Source organism: Alosa pseudoharengus, unplaced genomic scaffold (genome assembly GCF_046254945.1).
Source record: "Alosa pseudoharengus isolate Yale_2024_CS ecotype anadromous, Long Island Sound unplaced genomic scaffold, YU_APseudo_1.1 YU_APseudo_1.1_scf_13, whole genome shotgun sequence".
In the NCBI taxonomy this organism is placed as follows: Eukaryota; Metazoa; Chordata; class Actinopteri; order Clupeiformes; family Clupeidae; genus Alosa; species Alosa pseudoharengus.
Genome location: NW_027468598.1, coordinates 5,705,257 through 5,729,741, shown reverse-complemented (window position 1 = coordinate 5,729,741; position 24,485 = coordinate 5,705,257). Strand labels below are relative to the sequence as shown.

General features: G+C 41.4%; 1 protein-coding gene across 5 annotated transcripts in view; it reads right to left on the bottom strand.

Annotated features, from left to right (window-relative positions):
- Positions 1–24,204, bottom strand: part of LOC143121516 (kinase suppressor of Ras 1-like) — a 44,938-nt gene extending 20,734 nt beyond the window's left edge. The window contains exons 1-2 of one of the 5 annotated variants that reach the window (XM_076281909.1): positions 23,643–24,204; positions 12,939–13,079 (exon numbers count right to left, since the gene is read on the bottom strand). In XM_076281909.1, coding sequence (XP_076138024.1) covers positions 12,939–13,079; positions 23,643–23,840 — 339 coding nt within the window. In that variant the 5' untranslated portion in view covers positions 23,841–24,204. Of the gene's footprint in view, positions 1–5,499; positions 5,649–11,341; positions 11,532–12,938; positions 13,080–23,642 lie in introns of those variants that run through there. The other 4 variants (XM_076281905.1, XM_076281906.1, XM_076281908.1 and 1 more) reach the window with 4 other exon arrangements.
- Between the last annotated feature and the right edge of the window lie 281 nt (positions 24,205–24,485).

Below are 24,485 nucleotides of genomic sequence, written 5' to 3'. Positions count from 1 at the left end.
CCCTCTGCTGCAGGAGCAGCTGCATGTCAAGGCTTCTTCACATGGGCTACCTGCTCCTAATGAACCAATGATCAAGAACAACAGCACAGGCAGGGCCACATGAGAGGTGAACAACAGCACAAAACGTCCTGAGGGAACCATATGGGACACAACCCACAGGTGACGCATGACCACCAAAAGCGCACAGCTCACTTGACTTGGTCTGCATTTCAAGGAAGCACGGGCTATTCTGGATCCTCTTTTAATATTAGCTTTCAGTGATATTTCAGTGATGCATTCACATTCTTACATAAGAGTGTTGTGTTGTGTTGTGTTGTGTTGTGTTGTGTTGTGTTGTGTTGTGTTGTGTTGTGTTGTGTTGTGTTGTGTTGTGTTGTGTTGTGTTGTGTTGTGTTGTGTTGTGTTGTGTTGTGTTGTGTTGTGTTGTGTTGTGTTGTGTTGTGTTGTGTTGTGTTGTGTTGTGTTGTGTTGTGTTGTGTTGTGTTGTGTTGTGTTGTGTTGTGTTGTGTTGTGTTGTGTTGTGTTGTGTTGTGTTGTGTTGTGTTGTGTTGTGTTGTGTTGTGGTAAGATACTCTTTACCTAGCAACTGACTTTCCCTTGAGCTGATCTTTTCATTCAGTGAGAAAAGCCAGTAACTGGTTCTAATTTTCACTAGGTAAGATCTTCGGGCTGGGCTGGGCTGGCCATAACAAGAGTAGGGCAATTCAGTAACCATTGAGGATGAGGATTACTGTCACCCTCCAGTCATTAGTGTTCCATGGATGCATTACGTCAGGAGAATTCAATTCATGTCAAGTTTGGTCAAGTTTGAAGCACTTTTCAGATACCGCTACACACGCATGCATGCATCATCATATAAATAAGTCCTTAAAAAGCTGAGGTTTTTCTGAGGTACTCAGAAAAGGCTTAGATTTCATAGTTGTCAAAATCACTATGAATCATCATGAGATCATTCAGATATGCATCATCCCAGGCCTATAAACGTAATATGAGCTCAGAGAATGTGTCTTATTTACAATGAAATTAATTACACTGTATTAGCATCTATCCATACCGTAGACATACATGCATCCACACACAGACACACATACACATACTGTATGCCCATTTGTGTTGTGTTTATCCATGTAACCTGCACATATCCTATCAAAATGTCACCAGGAATATAAAAAAATGCATCTAGCATAATCAACATGCTGCCTGTCTAACCATATAGCTGGAGACACAGGGAGACAGTAGATCCCAAGGTGATAAAACAAACTATTTATAGACCTCCAGCAGGCACCACCACACCATGGAGCTCATTTATAGGCCTGCATCAGCAACAGCAACAAGTATGTACCCATTATGTTTTTTCTAACCATCATCATAGGTTTGTGGTTCAGGATGAGCATTAACACTTTTCCTGACTCCATGTCTTGTTGCCCTGTTTGTTTTAGGGGAACAAACAGTCCATTTGTCAATCTGTTGTCTGCCATGCTTAGCGTGCACTCATATCCAGAACAGATAGATCATCAACAAGTGTACAACCCGCTCTAAGACTAATCTTCTTTCAAAAAGTTAAGCTGTTTAGCCAAAGAAAAATTGCAACGGTAGGCTGATCTCTGTGCTACAATTGTAATATATCTTGTAACCCCCATACCAATCATCATTCACAGGCTAGCGCTATTGGGCTTTGTAAACAAGGGTGTTCAATTTTGATTAGAATTCATTCAAATGGATGAATGGATACCGTACCATTTCATCCCATATAGCAACATGCTTTTAAAAGTTCACTGACAATAGCATACCACTACACCTAACCAGTAACACCAGTCAGTAAGGTGGCAACAACACCACGGTCATGGTATTGGGACCTGGCTTTACCTGTACTTTTGTCTGAAGCACCTCACAGATATAGAAATGAAATCACCGTATGAACCATCGTGAAAACCTAGCACATTAAGGCATTCAGACTCTGGCCTGAGGGTGTGTCTGACAAAGCAATTAACCTGCCTCTTCAGCTGGGCACCTTTTGTCTCGCTCACGTGGGGGTTCAGAGCTGCACCAGCTGGTGACAACAGCTCCTATTTTTAGCCGTGGCTATTTCCAGGCCCCTTTGTTTGCTTGCCAGAAATAAAGCAGTTTGGCCAGTATTTGTGCATTTGCAGCGCTGCACAGGTAGTAGTAGACTAGTGGTTATCTTATTGACTCAAGCCTGCATGGGAGGGAAAAAGAGCATCACCGAGATCACAGAGAAACAGAACACCCCACTGCATAGAATATACACTGAAGAGCCACGGCTACAGTCCGAGCAAAGCACTGGTCACTATAAGATCAGCAATTCTAACTGCTACTAGCCTCTGTCTGTTCCCCGGTCAAACACTGAACCCGTGAGAGCATACAAAATGAGATAAACTTCTCCTATATACACATTGGTGACACATTGTAATAAAGCCAACAGCCGTTTTGGGGTCAAATAATCAATATTTATCATTATCACAAATTGCGGCGGTTGCCGGTAGGCCTAGTGACAATTGTGCAAAATTAACACCAATGTAGAAGCTTCAAAAATACAATATTGCAAGTAGGCTAGCATATGTCAGCAACATGTTGAAGTTCGTTGAGTTTCAACGAGGATGTAAGCAAGCATACAGCAGAGGGACATAATGTCAGCAACATGTTAAAGTTCGTTGAGTTTCAACGAGGATGTAAGCAAGCATACAGCAGAGGGACACATGTTGAAGTTCGTTGAGTTTCAACGAGGATGTAAGCAAGCATACAGCAGAGGGACATAATGTCAGCAACATGTTGAAGTTCGTTGAGTTTCAACGAGGATGTAAGCAAGCATACAGCAGAGGGACATAATGTCAGCAACATGTTGAAGTTCGTTGAGTTTCAACGAGGATGTAAGCAAGCATACAGCAGAGGGACATAATGTCAGCAACATGTTGAAGTTCGTTGAGTTTCAACGAGGATGTAAGCAAGCATACAGCAGAGGGACATAATGTCAGCAACATGTTGAAGTTCGTTGAGTTTCAACGAGGATGTAAGCAAGCATACAGCAGAGGGACATAATGTCAGCAACATGTTGAAGTTCGTTGAGTTTCAACGAGGATGTAAGCAAGCATACAGCAGAGGGACATAATGTCAGCAACATGTTGAAGTTCGTTGAGTTTCAACGAGGATGTAAGCAAGCATACAGCAGAGGGACATAATGTCAGCAACATGTTGAAGTTCGTTGAGTTTCAACGAGGATGTAAGCAAGCATACAGAACAAAGGGACAGTGCAGGTGGTGGAGAGTGCGAGCGAGCCTAGTTGAGGCTGCATGATAAGAACTCAGTGGTGGAGCAGGTAGGCTATGTATGTAATGCTGACGCCTGACGATGATGATTATGATGACTTATTAATTGCGATAATGTAATGATATGGTAATGATAACATAGTAAGGTCGTGCTGTGATTATAATAACAATAGCGCAACTTAAATTTTCTAAATTAATGATTTGCAAACCTGGACAGCAAAAGAGTGTCAAATCGACGTTAATTGATTCAGTTGAATCAGTTTCCGTCAGATGGCCAAAATTCAACATCGATTGCATGGGTGGTGGTTGGTCTCTCAAAGTAGATAAGGTTTCTATCTTGGAAGGGTTATCATAGTAAAGATGGGCTAAAAGACTGTGTAGACTGACAGAAATGTAGGCTACAAAACGTCAAGTCATGCAGTCAACTATAACCTATATAATATGCTATACTGTTCCAAAATGCTTGTAGCTATATTGTTCCAAAATGTACCAGTAATGTAGGTACATAAAATATTTCCAGCAACAGCCCTGTTTATTTTGTGTTGTTTCAGTTGTCCTACAGGTATAAATAACTGGTATAAATTAAAATAATGTCTACGACAATCTGGGTAATTTAACTCTTTACACATAGGCTTCAGTAATGTTTTGGTGCTGCTGTCAATTGAGCATTGTATAGTTTAAATGTAACCTATTGGATAATTTGAAATGATACTTTGAATTCAAGCAGAAACTCTTTAATAATTGCTTGTATAGCCTACTTGAATATGGAGATCATGTGCTCCATGGCTACCTCTGATCAGTCAGAGTGATAGCCAATGAGGCCTACATCACTTTCAGTGCTCCATGACAGTGTATTTAAGGGTAATGCAAAGATTTTGTATTTAATTAGGCGTGCCCGAGTGATTTGAGGGCCGCTTGGGCCAAATATGCCAGGGCCGATTTTTGGTCCCAGTCCGCCCCTGCTACTGCCCACACAAGCCATAGGGTCTCTCCACTACGACTCATAGAAACTATGATGCTGCTGGTTGCTGAGATGAGTAAAGAGCACTTGATCTTAAGGTGGTTGCCAGCTCATACACTTGGTGACATCATCTGTTAAACAGCCGTGCACAGTTGTTTTGGTTTGATAGATGACATCAAACCTGACCTATTTCTACACAAGGCATTATCTACTGATCTACATTATCACACATTTAGTCAAAGCAAACTCCTAAAAGCACAGATAAAAACAATATGGCTCCTTGGTATCAATATCTGCACTTATCTGTTTATGTAGGCATGCCATCCAAATCCATCATTGCACTATGCGTTAAAATGAGTGTGCAGTTCTGCGTGTAGAATGTGTATCATTGCAAAATAATATTGCACAGAAGCCAAGCTATGCCACGAAGCCACAAAGCCTTAAAAGAGGTTGATGCATGCTCATACCAGGGTAGGGTCTGGACATGTCCACACTAGCTGTGTTTAGGCCTGATGTTTCACAGAAGAGAGGGAAGTGTGGCTCACAAGGAGATAAACAATGTCATGGATCCACCAACCACACATACTCCCTCAAATAAACACAACAAAGTATCTACCCCTTCTCCACACACAAACACATATTCTCACCCAAGACACGGAACAAGACTGTATCCTCACTACCACTCATAACAACACCAACACGCCCAAGACAGCACCCTTCACAAATCATTAAACAAACAAGAATCCAGGTGTCTGGATCCTCCCTGTATGCAGCTAGGTACAGAGGTCCATGTGAAACTCCGCTTACAGCAAGAGATACGGGGACACATATGGAGAAAGAACACAGGCTAACACGACTAGCAGAAGACTAAGAGTTTGGACATACTGCACACTAACAGACATCAAATCTATCTAAGTGTGGACGTGCATCTAGCCCAAGAGGAACACAGACACAGCCACCGCAGCAGCAGCAGCTCCAAGGAGGACATGTGTCACACTAGTTCAAAACTCAGTAGAGGTCTTCTCACCAAGCCTCATTTTGAGAGTATATATGAGAAGACATTTCAACAACTTGTTCATAAACAAGTCAATGTTTACAGATGAAGCGGATTTTGTCTACTGACCCAAGATTACAATTCACTTGCCATAAACATGAGAAAAGTGAAAGCTAGATACAGAAAACGGCTTCAGGACTAGTTCAGATGTATTTCAACGTTTATTCTATAGTAATAAAGTTATTTAAAACACACAATACCATTACAGGGTTTAGAACAGAAGTGTTGTATCTCCGTCTTTCATAATCCAGAAACGGCAGCCAGCGACTACACCACCTCACTCAACTTCAGTCACGCTATGTTAGCCAAGCTCTGCAACTCAGCCCTTTTCTCTCCCTTTCTCTCTCTCTCTCTCTCTCTCTCGTTCCCTCTCTCCACCCCTTCTTCAGCACAACACCCTCCCTTGGTCTCCCTTCCTGTCTCTCGCGCAGTCTTTTTCTTTTTTTCAGGCTTCTGCCAGGCAACCAATGTGTTCTTGCTGACATGCCACAGTGGTATCTAAACAACCGGGATTGCCCCTACTCCCGCCCCCGACCCCACTGGGCCAGTGTTTCACAAACATACACCCCTCCCAAATGCAAAATAAATACTTACAGATCTGGGAAACGTCTCCCTCCCAAGTTTCAGTGACATCATACTGTATGCCTCTTGGCTATCTCACCTCTCTTGTGAAACAGGTAGGTCTTGGTTTTTGACAAGATGCTTCTTGCCACCCTTTACAGGCTACTAATGGTACAAAACTAATCCTAAATGGTCAGGTCAACACCTCTCTGGTGAAATAGTTTTCTAAATAAGGATGGGTGATATGGCTAAAATTCATCTTAATATTCTGAGAAAAAATATTGACAAAGCAATTACGATCGATTATGATACCATATAGGCTAATCTTAATCTTTGTATAATGTTCAGTGGCAGCATTTAATATCTAATATCAGAAAGGTTCTTATGAAATACAATCATTATCACAGTATATGATATACAATACAATATGGTACATTTCAAAATCATAATGGCTGTAAATATGTACAATACAAATTTTGGAAAGTACAAGTGCTATCAAAGTGTCAACGGTCACTAGCGATATGTCTGGAATCTGTGTATGTCTGTTAGGGCTGTAACGATTTACGATTCGAAACCGAAATCGCGACATTCATATCCACGATACTGTGTCCAGTGTGAAAAGGCAGAATCGCGACACACCCTTTCTAGTGTTTCACGCAGTGCTTTGCAGCTTATGCGGCCGCAACCCACAACTCCCGCTTTACTTATCGGTAGCCTACGTTGTCCAAAAACAAATAAATAAATAAATAATAATTTCATACCTCTCCTTCCTTGCTTTCATTGTAGACTATGTGTGCAACTTTACCAAACAGTATAGAAGTAAACCCCCTCTCCTTGCCCCGCTCTCTCTCGCGCTCCCTCCCTCTCACTCTCCCTCCCTCTCCTGCTCAATGAACACGCGCGACTTAAATAAAACATTCACAATCGTGAAAGCAAGGACGCATAGACGACTAGCTAAATTACTATTAAATCCGCTTAGCATCATTAGCATGCTGCACATATTTGTTTAAAACTCTTTGAAAGTTGCAACTTCAAACGCATTGAAGTTGACTGATCATCTCAATACCAACGTTTCCCATAAAGGCCTGTCCCAAGGAGAACAAGTATTACCTTGAAACTTAAACACACATGGGGAAACTGAACAGTCCAATCAGTAGACTATGATAGGCTAAGCTATATGCTACTTTGTTTACAATATTTCCAGGCTTCAACCAGACAGCTGAATTAAAGAGGTAGAGTTGTAATAAAAAATAGTAGGCCTAGGCTATAAAGTGTGCCGTCATAAATATCAGTCATTCAGAAAAATATTTTTATACCAGGATATAAAATAATAGATATATTATATTGTAATCCTCTGGTGTTCTAAGGGAGGCTATTAAAATGTTATTTAATAAAATGTCTAGCCCCCCCCCCCCCCAAAAAAAAAGGGAAAAAAAAGAAAAATCGAGATTCGTATCTAACCGTGGGTCAAAAATCGTGATATAAACCGAATCGTGAGGTTGGTGTATCGTTACAGCCCTAATGTCTGTGTATACCAACAACATTAAACCCACACTGGTTCCCTGCTGTAAAACACACTGATACTGAGACTCTGTACTGAACTCTGTACTAAACAGTGGCAACATTTAAAAAAAAAAAAGCAATGGCAGCTCCTGATTAAAGGAATCTTTTCAGGCCCCTTGTTATGTTACTTCCAGGGTCACTTTGGGTAGATTAACCATGTCCTTCATATGTGCTGTGCCGAGCTGGTAATGTGTTACAAAAAAAGGGTAGGTTGTGGCATACAAAAGAGCCTTGATCTTCCAGTTCAAAAAGCTTATAAAAACGTAGTATATAGGAGCATACAGTAAAGTCTTGTACCAGTCAGGTCATGCAACACTTCTTTCATGCTCTCAAATGACTTCACAACTGGATTTACCACCAGTGCTTCCTCAACCTGGGAAAACCCTAGTTCTCAGAATTCTGTTTCTAGGAAGGTTCCCATGGGGATGTGCATAATTACAGGTCCTGGGAGGAGTGGCACTACAGTGTAGGTACAATACAAGTGCTATCACACTCTTGCATGTCTGGTTAAAGACGTCTCTATTTAAGCCTGAAAACCAGTCTGCCTACATAAACCCTGTCACCACTTATTTCTATTCTTTTCATTTGAATCTGTCTGATTTGTTGGCTCATTTTGAAAGCTACTTACTGGGATAATGATGAGCAATGGGTGATCATCAATAGCTCTTGATGAGGGTGGAGTTATGCTCCCCCCACACACACACACGCAGTCGCTGGAAAGCTTTTCCCATATATATAGCTTTTCCCCATTTTTAGTATATGAGGCCATCCTTAAAAATATTCTTGTTTGCAGTAACAGCCAAAAAAATTTAAAAATGGGTCGGTAGGTAGGTCAATATTTTTTTTTTTCAAGATTCAAAGTAAAAAAAAAAAGTACAATTTTGGTCATGGTGATTACGTAAGTATGAATTTAAACAAATGTGCATATTGTGACGTAACTGACTGGGTCCTCAACCCGTGCCTTCAGGCGCATCATTGCAAACCTCAATCTGATGCAGGTTATGTAGACCAGCCTTTCTCAAACTTCTTTGACCTAAGGCCCAGTAATGGCAGACTTTGGGGTCATAGGGCTCATCTACACTTACCCAACCCCAGTCACCCCCCAATCAAATTGTCATTATCATTATCACAATCATTATTATGCCTATATTGTTATACATGCACTTTCCCTTAAATGTTTTGTGACATGCACATCAGAGGACTGCTTTACTAATGTAAGATATAATTAGTTTCATTGCTTTTGCATGGTTGCATGATGCTTGCATAAGAAAAGAAATACTTCTCAAAACAGCAACAAGTATGGGTGCTATTGTTTTGGGATGTTTCCCTCATGCAAGCATCATACATTGGTAGGAAATGGAGAAAAAAATACATGTTTTTTAATTAAGTTTAATTTGAATGCCTGAATGTAAGGATTCAGGAAACACAATACCAGCTTTTTTGGCGAGCAGATAGGCGTAAATCACTGATCTGTTAATCTTTAACATATAGAAAGAATGCTACAATAGCTTTTGGCTACGTTATATTCAAATTTGACTATATAATACTCAGTGCTGTAGCCTACTACAGTGTATTATACAGTCTCTGCTCTGTTTCTATGGAAGTTCCAAAAATCAACATCGTTTTATTAACTGTCGTTTAACAGGTTGAAGCGGAGCTTTGATACCAACGTTATCGATTAGTTTCAGTTTCTCTCGAGCAGACGCGCAGACGCCTGCATTGAATGAACGCTCATACCACCACTTTATTGTATGGCTCTATGTTTAATGACATCGATAGCAGAAACGTTTGTTTTCTTTTTTTGTCGGTCCGCGGTATCTTGATCAACTGCGCAGCAAATTATCAGACGAATCACCGGGCCTTTCTAATTTCACTCCACGACTCCGCGGACCAGCAGTCTTCACATTTCGGACTCATATTTTTAGAAATGCTGAATAGACCACAACCAATGTCAATTCTTCAACACGGTCACCGTTAGACTAGAGGGGAGAAAGGATAGGAAAAGATCTGGGCACAGTTCTTCCAGAACTTCTTGCCAAGTAATAACGTTGTCGAGATATTTGTGTGAATGAAACGAAGCGTATAGGCCATAGTATGACATGTAAACCAATGGTGTAGAGATGACGCCACAGGGTTTTATTTAAGAGAGCCCAAGTTTGTATGTAGGCAATTTATATTCACAATACTTAAGCCTACTAAAATAAATAGTATTTTATTTGTATTGGTTGTTTAGAGTAAAAAAAAATCGGTCGGTCTTAACGCAAGTTTACAAACGGCAAGTCGGTCGGACTAAATGGGGAAAAAAATAAATATTTGGGTCGGTTCTAAATTGACAGGGTCGGTCGGGTTACGGCAAACGAAAATATTTTTAAGGATGGCCTGAGCAGTGTCTCACTCCTTGCTTTGGAGAACCAAGGTTTCAAATGACGTTGGGAGGTTCAGGTGGGAGGGGATGAAGGAACACACACCGAATTTAGATTAGTCAATACCGTCCAATATTCAACTTGCTCAGTCGCCTTGTAAAGTGACTTCATGACAACAGTTCCTGCAACAGGGCGACTGCACCACTAAGCCAAATATGGATTGTTTAATACATGACTGGTTATGAGGATGATCAAGAAAAGTTATACAACAACAAAAACAACAGTGAAAGGGGAACTTTACTGACCACCACCGATGTGTAGACCCCACCTACAGCCTTTATGCTCCACTCACCAGCTTATGGATACATATATGTGTACAAATACATGTCTAAAAAACCTCGGAATCTGAATTGAAAACAACGTTTACAACCAAATACATTTATATAAATTATCTCCATAGGCTACAGGTTTGAATATTAAGAGATCCCTAAAATTCGTTCGAATATCTTTAATTTTTAAATAATCGAATTATATTCGAATAACGAAGTTCGGAGTCAAAGCCCTAATTTAGACAAGATTTTATGATTCACAATATGCTTCCTACACTTCTTCTAAACGAGTAACACAAATAATCTTCAGATCTAAATCATGTGTGACCAAAAACACCTCAATATGTTCACACCTGTGGGTACACACAAACGCACAACCAAAAACTTGACTGTTGGAAGGCTTCAATGATGCAAATTCGATGATGCAAATCCCTGTCATAGGCTAGCCCAATCTTGCCTGCCCAGAGGGAGATTCCTGTCCACATCATGTATAAACAGTAACAGAGGAGAGGTGAGGTGAGGTGGTGTGGGGTGGGGGTGACGCTTGTGGCCATATTTCTTCTGATCTTCTGATGAAGGTTTGGTTTGTGCTGCCTGGGAATGAGGGAGGCAGCTAACTTCATTATTTGGTGGCAAATCTTCTCTAACCAGAACAGACAGCCATTGGTGCCAAATGTCCTGCAGGCTCTAGCCCTGTGCATTCCAGCCATGGGAGTCACAGAGGCAGAGGCACCACAGCAAATCAATAGCTTCTGTTAGCTAAAAGCTCCTAAGAAAAGCACCATTGTTTATGTAAATGGTTTATACATATGAATATATAGGAAAATCCTTTCTTTGATGATGGTGAGGCAAATGTTTAGGCAAACCACAGTTGAAAATAGTCATTCACACAGTCATATGATTTTCTTGAGACAATCACTGTTATTTCAACTACAGATACATTTCACAATTCCTGTGTTTAAGGACTGAACTTTTTGCCATTTTTAGAATGGGATGCATGGGACTCATACCTAACCCAGGTTCAGGACAAACACCACACATCAATTTCCTCAAGCAACAGGAACGAACAGCAACGAGCACACACACACACACACACACACACACACACACACACACACACACACACACACACACACACACACACACACACACACACACACACACACACACACACACACACACACACACACACACACACACACACACACACACACACACACACATACCTCAGGAGGGTCCGATGTACACAACACTCATAAATAGATACACACCCATGTGTGTGTGCTAGACAGCCTCTATCCCTCTCTCCCACTCTCTGTCTCTGTCAGTTTCTCTCTTCCTATTCCTTTTCTTTCAACCCCTTCATGAGACGTTGCGGAGCATCAGATTGGCTCAGGCGAGTACTAAACAGCGGAGCAGGGGAACTTCTGCTCCTGTTCTGCCCAGTCAGAGGGGGAGACTGCGTGACAGCCGGGGGGAGGCGACAGCCCGCCCCCTGTGATGTAAAAATAGAGGGAGAGGAGGAGTGTGTGAGTGTGTGTGTGTGTGTGTGTGTGTGTGTGTGTGTGTTTGTGTGTGTGTGTGTGTGTGTGAGCAAGAGACAGAAACGAGAAAGACTGACGCAGCACATTCCCTTGGATTAGAGTGCTGTATCGGGTGTGTGGCTGGAATGTGACTCAGGCAGAGTCTCCCACTGAACCTCAATATACTAACCTGCATCTGACTATGCGGCTCACGAAGGCATATTCATGTCTGACTCTCACTCCTCCTCCGCTCTCTCACTCTGTCTATCTCACCATACCTCCTTCTCTCATTTGCTCTGTGCGCATTCTCTCCCTCCCTCTTTGGTTCTCTCTCACGTCTACTGTTGCTACTGTCAACATGCAGGAACAAAAGGAATGACTTCAGTGGCAGTGGTAGTCACTGGCCACATGTGAGGACACAGTATCTTTGGTCATTAAGTTAATTACAGGGAAAGGCCTTTAAGAAGTATCTGGTTGCAGACACTGTGGCCGATATACCACTACGGTAGATTCATGAACACGCAAACCAGATAAAAAAAATATATATATATATAGATAGGCATTGATCATAAGGTAGTTCCATGCCATTTAGCATCATGAACAACAATGGAGATCATCACAAACACAAAGTCAACATCAAGCAGGACAATTATTTCATTTGGAGTAGAAGTGGGAATTGTAGGAGTAACTGACCAAACCATTCTTAATTCACAATTTCCCTCAGGAGGAAAATTAGAATATTTGCTATGCTGAACTGAGTCTTGATACTAATTTGCAAGAGAATATTTTGTAACTTTCACTCAAACCTCAACACTGAAACATGCTTGTTCTAGTAATGTCTGACAGGTTAAACACCTTAATACATCTACTGCATAAATTATACCAGTGACGGAACATAATACAATTCTGCCTTACGCTGTGGTTCCTGGGTTATCTCCATCTGAGACCTGAAGCAGACGCCACTGTCTTCCAGTTGCAAGCAATTACTTAAGTAAATTAAAGCTCTTCCAGCTGATCCCAGATCTAAGGTAGCCATCAGCCCAGGGAGCGCTGCCAAGCGTTAAGGTAACATATGGCTGTTCACAGATCATATTTCAGTTGGGTATCTCTCTGCCGTGACATCCCTAGAATGCCTTTTTACTTACGATGAGAAGACTACACAGAGAGAGAGAGAGAGAGAGAGAGAGAGAGAGATAGAGAGAGAAAGACAGACAGACAGACAGACAGACAGACAGATATTCCAACTCACTGTCACAACACACACAATATGGCGCACAAAGACACACACAATATGCCGCACCTCAATGATCTCTGGTTTCAGGTTGATGGTGCGAAGCCAGTCCCCCAGGTGCGGGTAGCTGTCCAGCGCTGGGCTCCTCTCGCTCTCTGGAACGCGCTGCTTGCATTGGAGCTGCCTGCTGATGTAGTTCACCAGCTTCACCTGCGGATGGCAGCACCACACAAACATGAGCAGAAGCAATAGCAAACACACTAGCAGGCGCAGTACATGACAGGCTTTACTTTTTGAAGTAAGAAAAAAAAAAAGACATGATGCCTTTAGGATCAAGGAAGGGGGGGGGGGCTAAGATATCCCAAAAAGTCAGTAAAAGAGAATAAGCTTATTTACATTCCTTAAATACAGTGTATACACCCCTGTGCTACTTAAAGTTTTCTGGTATTTGTGTAGAAGTTGCTAATGTGCTCAAAGAAAAGCAAGCTGGAGAGATGCTAACCCTGCATTACGGAGACATAGATATTACAAAAAGCTCCTTGACTGAAATATGAAACTGATAAAAGATCCATACAACTGATTGACTAATAAACTAATACAGGTAAAAATTTTGCATATTTGTACATTTCATTTTGGACCCAATTACTGAATCAGAGGTGTCATGCTTGTGCACACCGAATGCAAATTTGCCAAAGAGCCTTAGTGTACTGAGGAAATCCCCGAATGTCAAGGCTTCTGTTGAAAAGGTGGGCTGACGCTGAAGCATCAGGCTGCATTTGCACAGCCTTTGTGGTTGTGGTGTGTGTGTGTGTGTGTGTGTGTGTGTGTGTGTGTGTGTGTGTGTGTGTGTGTGTGTGTGTGTGTCAATGGCCGTGGGCTACACAGCCATACAAAGAAAGTGTGATACATTGAGGTATGAGAACAGAGGGGGTCGATAAGTAAGCCCTCTCAAAAGACCCGTTCAAGGCCTAAAATTCTTACAATAATTGTGAAGCCAAAAGACAGAGAGGCATAGACTTACATATTTAGACACAGTGGTGTAGTCTAGTTAGCTGTAGTGGGTATACTGTGATCAACCCCAAAAGTTAATACGTATCCTTGCCTATTTTAAGTGGGTATACTGAGATGATGATGCTTTTTAAATGGGTATATTGCATAGTCCTGTGTATCACGTAGACTACACCACTGTTTAGACATATTTAGAGACTGTATAAGTCTGCTAGCCAGAGAGAAAGGACAGGACCTAGTTAGTGTCAAGACCGCTATCAAACATAAGCACACATCAGAAAACATAAGCACACATCAGAAAACATAAGGACACATCAGAAAAGTAGCTCCCCGTGATAAACGCTAAAGATAGGAATGAGAGAAAAGTCCCCCACACAGACCCAGCTTAGACTTCCTAGAAGGCCTTTTTACTTACGAAGAGAAGACTACACAGAGAGAGAGAGAGAGAGAGAGAGAGAGATAGAGAGATAGAGACAAAAGACAGACAGACAGACAGACAGACAGACAGAAAGTAGCTCCCCGCAATAAACGCTAAAGATAGGAATGAGAGAAAAGTCCCCCACACAGACCCAGGTAAGTGTTGACAGAGGAGGTATTAACTCTTCAAAGGACCCCGCTAGAGTACGAAACCTGCTCACTTTATAGGAAGCCCAAGGAAACAATAATATTAATCAATCTAGTGGCAAAATAAGCCCTAGACATTAGCACCAAGAAAACTTAACCACAATAGAGCAAGAGTGATTCACTAACTATACTAATACTATGCCATTATAAACCTAAAGAACTGTCCACATGCACACTTCAGACCAGTTAAAAATCAAAATCGAGAAAATCGAATTCAAAGATTTCTTAAGTTAAGAAAAGATAAGAGGTCTGAGATAAGATAGGACACAGCCATGAGTTTAGGAACTGCTTCTGCAATAGGGAGATAGGATTCTTCCTATCTTTGAAGCTTAAGTTAAGATAGGACAAGCAGTTAGGATTTTTTTCTGTGATGAAGCCCCAGGCCCCTTCCTTCATCTGGGTTTCACTGCATAAGGCTTACAACACCTTGAAGAGGCTCAAGACGGGTGTGAGAGCCAAATTGTCAAGTGGTGTGTGAGTGCCTACACCACACCTCTACATAGGCTAGATGCACATCTCTGCAAGACAAAGCACTGCCAAAATGGACGTCTCTGGCAAGAAGACAATTGAGAAGAAGAGGTGAAAGGAGAGAAAAAGATGCAGAGTGTTCATCCCTCCAGTGCAGTGGCCCCGTCCGCAAATAGCTCTGATGATAGCGATTTCACTAGCGTTCTCATGGGGGCATCTGTGTCACTGTCATGACGACCGAGTGACATGGGAACATTGGAAGGACTGCTGGGAGGCCCAGAGCGCACACACACACACACATATACAGACACACACACACACACACACACACACACACACACACACACACACACACACACACACACACACACACACACACACACACACACACACACACACATGATGGGTTCAGAGGGGCTCCATCTTCTGTTCTGACCACTCACTTCGACAAGACTCCCACTACACTTCCACTTGACCTTCTGAGATGCTTTCTGTTCCACTACATCAGAATTCTACACTAAGATATTAGTAACGGAGCTCAATACAGTCTCTCAATAAGCACCTCTATAAGAAAGAGACGTCATTAGGAAAAACATGATCCCCTGTGGCTGCACCTCATCCAGTCCACTGACAGACATCTGACCGAAAACTGACATCATCTCATCCCCTGCCAAATAAATGCCAGCCCATTGTAGTCGCTGGACTGGGCAGGGTGTCTGTCTGGCACAGTGTCTGTTTGGGTGGTGTGTCTCTAATGATCAATATCAGATTCCCACGGGGCACCTACCATGGGAAGGAGAGAAGGACATTTTCCTCCAGTAAAAGCTGCCCACTCCTTCTACTCTTTTCCATGGAAACATCCAAATAAAAACAAATCCAGTTGGTATTGTTTTTAGTATGACAACACAAACCTAGCGCTTTCTAGGTGCATTAACCAAATTTGTCTAAAAAACAAGCAAATTTGGCTGCCAGTGTGTTTAGCAAATTTGTCTTGATAAGACATCTTAAAATCAAACTCTTATTAAACCAAGTCAAAGCAATCTTACGATAAAGCACTAGGTAAGTCTGTATACTAAAAGCAATACCAACTAGATTTTTAATCATAATATAAGATTAATAACAAGTGGTTAGATATCAGTTTTGGCAATTTTTTTTATTTTACTTTTATGTGTTTAGCTGTTGTTTCGAACTTTGAGTCATGCGTGTCCCTCTTCGCCACCATTGTGTCATTATTAAGAAATATAATTGTCATGATTAAGAGATGCATCTCTGAGAGTGGAGAAGAGACGTATTTTCTGTAGTCTCTGTAAAACATATGCATTTCCACATCCTTATACGTACATGCAAATAATATTCCCAATGGGACTAAATAGGACAGTGACAGGCTACTGAAAACTGGTGTAGCCTGAAAGCCCTGAAAACACACACACACACACACACACACACATACACACACACAGCACTGATCATGATTCATCCTGATGTATCATGATGAATATATCATTAACATGGTCTAGCTGGATGTTTAGCTGTTCCCCTCCTCACCTGGAGAGACTTAATGAACAGCAAGTGCGTGTGGTCAAACAGACTTAATAACATGCAGGGGTTGGTTTGCCGCCAGACGAGGCCTGGCTCCATTCGTCTGGAGCACTCTCACGGATTCTGTGCCTTATCGTGCTCGAGCATCGCTCCTCATCTCAGTTACCACTCTGTGCGCTCACAGCAGCAGGATGGCAGGGCAGGGAGGGAGGGTTAGGGGGCTTCACTCCAGCTCTACTGGAACAGTATTTTCCCTTTATTTAAAAAGCAATCGGACAAAAAGGGAACTTCTTGCCTTGCTCTCAGTGCCAGTGACAGAGTGGAGGAGGAAGGAAAGAAAAAGAGGGGCACTACAACTGGCATCGCCTCAAAGGTGTGTGTGTGTGTGTGTGTGTACAAAGCTGCGGTATACTCTCTTCAGAGAACAACCTTACGGATATTTCTTTTTGTTTAGCTCTGTCATTTCTCAAGCCAATGCCCTCTTTAGGCCCCCTTCACAAAGACAGAGAAGTGCTTTTCACTGTCCCACTGTACTTTAGCCTAAAGGGCAGCAGCTGACATTCTCTTCAGTACGTGTTATTTGTCACACAAAACTGTAAATTCATCAACCTCATCTTCACCTTTGTACAACATAGTTTTAGCAAGTAGAGATGCCAAGACAGGACTGAGCAGTGTCTACACACAGTTGGAAAATCCTCCCCTCGTTCTTCCTCTATCCATGACCTCTATCCAGTATTGTTTAAATAGCAAAAAGAAGTTAAATTAAGATGAAAACTGAAAAACACTACGCTTTAACTGAGTAAATTCACAGCACAGCAGATGACATCTACTGGGTTTTGATAGGCTGCTGCTTCATGGCTCCACAGTATTTTGCAATGGCTAATAAGTGCAAGAGTGAAGACGTTTCATTCACAAGCAATGTGACGAAACATTCCCATCTGTGAAACAACCACATTGTGAAAACGTATAACTACATTTATTTACCTCACTTATTTCCCATTCATCCCCCATCATTCGCTATCACACAAAACTACCAACAACACAACTCGGCCTTCACCCTGGATCCATACTGCCTTTCTGACAAGGGGTTTTCACAAACTGTGTACTCTTGATCTTGTTTTGACTACACAAACAAAAATATACTGTATTATGACATTTTTTGTCCACTGTAAGGACATATTTTGCTAGACATATGTCAATGAAAGAGGATAAGAGGTGGAAAATAAAGAGGTGTTGAATGTATGAAACTGTTGGCCCCTTTGTAAAGGGCACCTCAGTGATCAACTGTAGAAGAGGCATGACTGTGCCTGTTCAATACTCTGCAGGATATTCTCTTACACTATTATTGAAGGGACCAGTTTTCTTTGAGACAGACTGAAAGATTGCCAAAAAATAGAACAGATACTTTCTGTTGATGTAGCAATACAGGATGGGATAGTGATGCAATAAAATATTGTGCATGTTTAATGTTTATTCATGTGTAGCATCCTTGTCAAACAAGAAATCGCTTGAGTTTGTGTAAATCCTTAACTAAACCAAGCCAGGCTAGATTCACGGATACATTTTTTGCATTTATTGCAGAGACAACCAAATCCATCACTAAATTTCTAAAACAGCAGAAAATCCACTTTACACCAACTGCTGAAACTGTTGTTACACTGTCTGACCAAAAATAACCTGTTACGTTGATGTAATATTCCAATTTTTACTTCCTGTCTGATTTCAATTCCAATCGTAAGCCTCTGCTGGCATCTTACATCCATGTTGGGTCTGCTGACGTAGTGGACACTTAACCAAATTAATTTGGACTATATTTAGAGCGGCGGGTCATCATTAGAGAGAGCTCCTGTGCATCACTGATGTCATGTCCCATATCTGTGGCAGACACAGGCCTCATTAGGGCTGCTGCTCTGGAGGGCCACAAGTGTAACCCTACCCCGCCGCCAATGAATTTGAGGCCTGGCCAACTGCCTTGCGCCTCCATTGTGAGGGAAGGACAAGAGCAGGGGAAACAGAACCAAGGGGAAAAGGAGGAGGGCCCGGCTGCCGCCACTCTGCCCATGTCTTTTGTCTGGCGTTGAGTGATGGCTCTCCGCTTGACCAGAGGCCTGGGAGAGGCGCTCACTGAGACTGAGGAGTATTTTCCATGCATCTCTCTTTCTCATCAACACTTTCTGTCCGTCTGTCTGCATGTCTGTCTTATACTCTCCTCTCTCAATATCTGTATCGCAGCCCCCCCAAATCACTTAAATTAAATATGCTTTATTCTTTCGTATGAAAATTAGGACACTTGTATTTCCAAAGCAATCATAAGGAATACAAAGTATAACAAGTGTCAACGTGTAGACTACAATGAACATAAAAAATAGATAATACCAAAAAAAGCTACTTCTATTATGTTTATTAGATACACATGGTCCACTGCTCATTAACACAGACATCCATTCAGCCAATCGCATGGCAGCAACTCAATGCATTAAAGCATGTTGTCATGGTCAAGATGATCTGCTGAAACCAAGCATCAGAATGGGGAAAAAACGTGATTTAAATGACTTTGAACGTGGCGTGGTTGTTGAGTTTATGGAGTATGGTCCAAAAAAGGAAAAAAAATATCCAATGAGCATCAGTTCTCTGCCATGCCATGCCAGTTCTCTGCAATAACATGCCATGTTGATACCAGAGACCAGTAGCCTGGCATAGCCAGAATGTGAGTCTGGTAACATGCCATTGGGACTTGATTATGGAGCGTGTTTCAACCGATATGGAGAAAAAAATGCCTTTGCACGCAATTGGATGGACCTTGGATTGCGCAATTAATTCTTGTACAACCAACGCAATAGCAGAATCAGCCTTTTTATTGTAAACAAATTCAATTCAAGTATGCTAAGGTGACGTGGATGAATACATTACCGTTGCTCATCTGTCCATCATTGTATAAAGCCCACCCAGACAATTTGATTGGCCCAAACACCTCTGGATCAGGCATAGAGACTTCTCAATGGATAATTCCAGCAGGATAACGTGACATTTCACAAAGCTTGAATATCCAAAACTGGTTTCTTGAACATAACAAAGAGTTCACTGTACTCAAATGGCCTCCAGTCACCAGATCTCAATCCAATAGAGCACCTTTGGTATGTGGTGGAATGGGAGATTTGTATCATAGATGATGTGTTGCTGTCAAATCTGCAGCAACTGCACGATGCTATCATGTCAATATGGACCAAAATCTCTGAGGAATGTTTGCAGCACCTTGTTGAATCTATGTCACGAAGAATTAACGGAGTTCTGACGTGAAAAGGGTAGAGCTCTATGGTATATTAAGGATCGATAGCCTACCGATTTCGATATTTGAGGATTTCAAAAAACGATAACCGACCGACAGTCATTTTTAATTAAAACAATGTTAACATTTTCTCTAATATTTTGCATATTGTAAAGTTCTGATCAAGGTGGGATATATATTATGAAATAACTATTTTGAGTAGTGTCAGGTCTTTGTTCTTTGATGACCACCACCGCCACAATAACTACTTCAAGGAATTCACAAGCTTAATGGCATTAATGCTGTCATAAACGTTGATACCAATATATCGGCAAATAGCTAATATCGGCGCACAATATCGGCACATCGATTTATCAGTCTGGCTCTAGGTCCAACCCAATACTAGCAACGTGTACCTAATAAAGTGGCCAGTCAGTGTATATCTGTGTGTTATGACACATTTAGATAAGTGCCGTAAAAAAGCAGTTTAATGTCCCTCTCCTGAAGGTATAGTCGTTTATTTTATTAGTCAAGGTGGTTAAAATTGGAGAAATGGTTTTAAAATGACAGGAAAGGTTTGTCTTATTTCTTTTTTCTGTGAAGAAGAAAGGGCTTCTCTGTCTCAGCCTTCCCTGTCTGCCTAGCCACATGTTGTTCTCTCTTTTGAATACCAGGGATTTACAGCGGGGAAAATAAGTATTGAACACGTCAACATTTTTTTCAGTAAGTATACTTCCAGCGAGGCTATTCGCATGAAATTTTCACCGGACATTAGTATTAACTTAGGTAATCCACACATATATAAAAATCCAAACATTAATGTCTAAAAGTAGTGTTATGAGTAAAAAAGTGGAATGGCATAGGGAAAAAATATTGAACACGCTAAGAAAAAGCAGTACACAAACGCAAGGAATGGCAAGGAACAAACTGGAATCTATAAGTAGTTAGAGAAATTATCCCTCCTATCTGTGCAAATTCATATAAGCTGGGTTATTACATACTGGTGGGCTATAAAAAGGTTTTTTGTTAGAAGGGTGTCACACAAGAAACATTTCATGATGGGTAAAAGCAAAGAGCTCTCCCAAGATCTTTGTAACCTTATTGTTGCAAAACATATTAATGGAACTGGTTACAGATGCACTTCAAAACTTCAGAATCATCCAGCAAGCAGTATTGGAGCCATTATTTGCAAGTGGAAGGAACATCACTACATCATCAACTGGCCATGCACAGGATCTCCTTGCAAGATTTCTGACCAGGAAGTCAGAAGGATAGTCAGAAGAGTAGCCCAAGAGCCAAGGACCACTCTGAGAAAACTCCAAAAAGATTTGGAGGCAGCAGGTACAATTGTTACAGAGAAAATCATAGGTAATGCACTCCACCGCCATGGCCTCTATGCACCCTCACCCCGCATGACTCTATTGCTGAAGAAAAACATGTCAAAGCTCGTTGAAAGTTTGCTACACAACATTTGAACAATCCTATGAAATACTGAAAGAATGTATTCTGGTTAAAAATGTAACTTTTCGGATGTCATACTACTACACACCATATTTGGAGGAGAAATGGCACTGTGCATCACCCTAAAAATACCCTACCAACATGGAGGTTTGGAGGTGGTGGCATCATGGTGTGGGCTGTTTTTCATCTCATGGTACTAGCAGACTTCATACAGTTGAAGGAATGATGAATGGAGTCATTTTGTTCTGGGAGAATCTTTACATCCACCAGGATGATGAGGATGAGACATGGCTAGACCTTCCAGCAGGACAATGATCCAAACCATTCAGCAAAGGAAGCTCTCAATTGATTTCAGAGAAAGGAAATCAAGGCCCTGACTTCAATCCAATTGAACAGTTTTGGAAGTTAACTAAAGATCAGGATTCACAAGAGGGACCCCTGAAATCTTCAATATTAAAGGACTATCTGTTTAAAAGAATGGGCCAAACTCACACCAGAATACTGTGACTGATTAGTTTCATCATACAGGAAATGCCTTGAAGCTGTCATTACGAATAAAGGCTTTTCCACAGCAGGCGTGTTCAATACTTTTTTCCTGTGTCATTCCACTTTATTGCACATAACTCTACCTATGGACTTTAATGTTTGGATTTTTTTATATGGGTGGATTATCTGAGTTAATACTAATGTCTGGTGAAAATTTCATGCAAATAGCCTCATTGGAAGTATACTTACTGAAAAAAATGTTGACGTGTTCAATACTTATTTTCCCCGCTGTATGTCTACCTGTTCCCACTGCAAGGTTGTGGTCACTAAACCTGTTTTTGGTTAGAATTGGCCTCTGCTTTGTGTGGTGAGACAGATGTTTATTCATTTGACTGATAGTTTGGTTTCTCTTAAATTCTTTTGCTTGTTGGATGATTTTGACTCAAACAGACGTGTTGTGTATCAGTTAGCACAATTCCTTTTAATTGCTTGTGTTTGCATTTTTCTTACCAAGTTAGTGATATTCAGTACCAGCTTGGTCAGATGAATCTTTTCTACGTTTAATTACAGGATTTTTAGAGACTCAGTGGTAGATATTGAACTTGAGATGCCCCTGCATCGGATCCCCAATTTCACTTTGCAGTGATGTGTCATTTCATTGTCTTATTAAGCAGGCGGTTATGAAAATGTGTTAGTAGGAGGAGGTAGGCTAGGGCAAGTGGGAGGGGCAGAAGATGCTATAGCTTTGAGCTTATAACAGGCCTAAAATCCCCCTGCAACTCAACTGGTAGGAACCAGGCCCTATGGTAAATGTGCAACACTGCATATTAATTACAGTACTGTTATGATAGCATCAGTGGAACCTTGTAAAGAGTTGTGATTCTGATAGTGGTGATCCACGTAAAAGACAAAGAAATAAACTACATTAGTGCCCTACAAAATGAAAATTTTTCTGCATGAAAAGGCACCGCCCTTCAACTTCCTGTTTCCTGTCAGCATCTAACTGGTCATGAAGCATGAAGCATATTTCAAGTATGCAATCTGTCCTCTCCAATGATATCTCAGACAAGATATACCAAAGGAGCTGGTCAGAGGTGTGGCCCTTCAGTATAAATACACTAACCCAAAAATATACATTCACAAGTGTTTATATTCACCCCAGTAGTTGCAACCTTGAAATATCTTGTAAAGCAAGACTGTTCTATTTTTAGTTTGATGTAAAACTGACAGCAGAATTCTGGGATTTTCACTGCTACATTCTCAATTTATTTGTCCACTAGGCCTACTAAGAAAGACATAGCCCTTGACATCTGAGTTCCTGTTTAATTTTGTTATATTGATTCATGATTCCACATGCAGTTAGGCATATCCTTACATGTTTGTCAGTAGGCTACAAAAGCACATGTCTTAACTACTTTACTACATACTAAGCTACTTACTATTCATTCAAAATGATCTGTGATCTGAATGTTGCCACACTTCTTAACATCTGAAGTGATTGATGTCATGTCAGGCAAAATTGTTATAAGATTTATACTACAACAAGATTACTACACTAGGCCTACTGTTCTTTATCATGTTGTGACTTAGCCTACATTAATGCTGATGCCTGAACCAGGAAGTCTTGACGATTCCTATCCAAAGGAGGCTATGTTGCGTGACGCCTCTCAAGACTGTCCAAAAACAATAGATAGGTTGCTTGCTTAGTGACTTCACCGTTCCACATCTCCATTGCAACTCGTAATAAGGAGGTCAAGTTCGTTTGACAGTTTCACAGCCATTACTGTTGTCTAGTCATCAATTTGGATAAAAGCACAATGATGACGAGGGAATACATGCCCTGTGCCATCACGCAACTAAACTCAACTAGGCTGTTGCATGATCAGTTATACGTAGTTTTCTGTGGAAAGTTGGTCGCTTACCTCTAAAGTGCGTATCTCTTGTTGTGTGAGGTCGTTAGACGCGGCGCATTTCGTCCTGAGTCCTTGTAAACTATAGATGGAGATTTCGATCATGTTCTGGATGAGTTTGCACTGCTGTAGTGCGGCCATCGATGCACTGCTGCCGTTATCTCGCTCCGACTGACCATCACTTTCACCTGTGCCAGGCACGCTGTCCATTCCTCGGCACTGGCACGGCGTGGCAGGCAGACAGGCTGGATAGGATCTCTATTGCAAACACATGCTGCAGTTCTAAAGATGTAGGCTACACAAAGTTTAACTTATCAGCCAAACGCTGTAAAAATAACGGCTGCGGGTTTTGTATCTAAGTATTGATGGAGATCTCAGAGTCACCATGCTATAGACTATAGCCTTCAATAGCCTATGTGTTGACAACAGCTAGGTCGCGTTGTCACAGTCTGGGCTTCATAAGATCCCCTCCCTTCCTTAGAAGCGTTTGCATGGGGCTTGACTGTTTGTCAGCTGTTGGAAGCACCATCTTCACGCTATGCATTATAGGAAATGAAGTTTTTTTGTTCCTTTCCTCGTGCGCTACCCTGTTCTCTTTTGGCCATTAACTCATGATGCACGTTTATTTAGCTTTATAGCAACCCTGTACTGTAAGTGTACTTTTCAAGCCAAATGCTGTGGAGAATAAAAATAGCCACTCAGGATTATAAAACTTAAAAATGTATTTGCAGGTCTATCATACATCGATTGTGTTGGTATTAGCAAATACCCTGTAAGTTTTGTGTTTTTTATGTGGGTCCTCACCTATATTTGGAAGCTTGCCACCCCACACAGTGCCTGGATTTAGTTGACTTT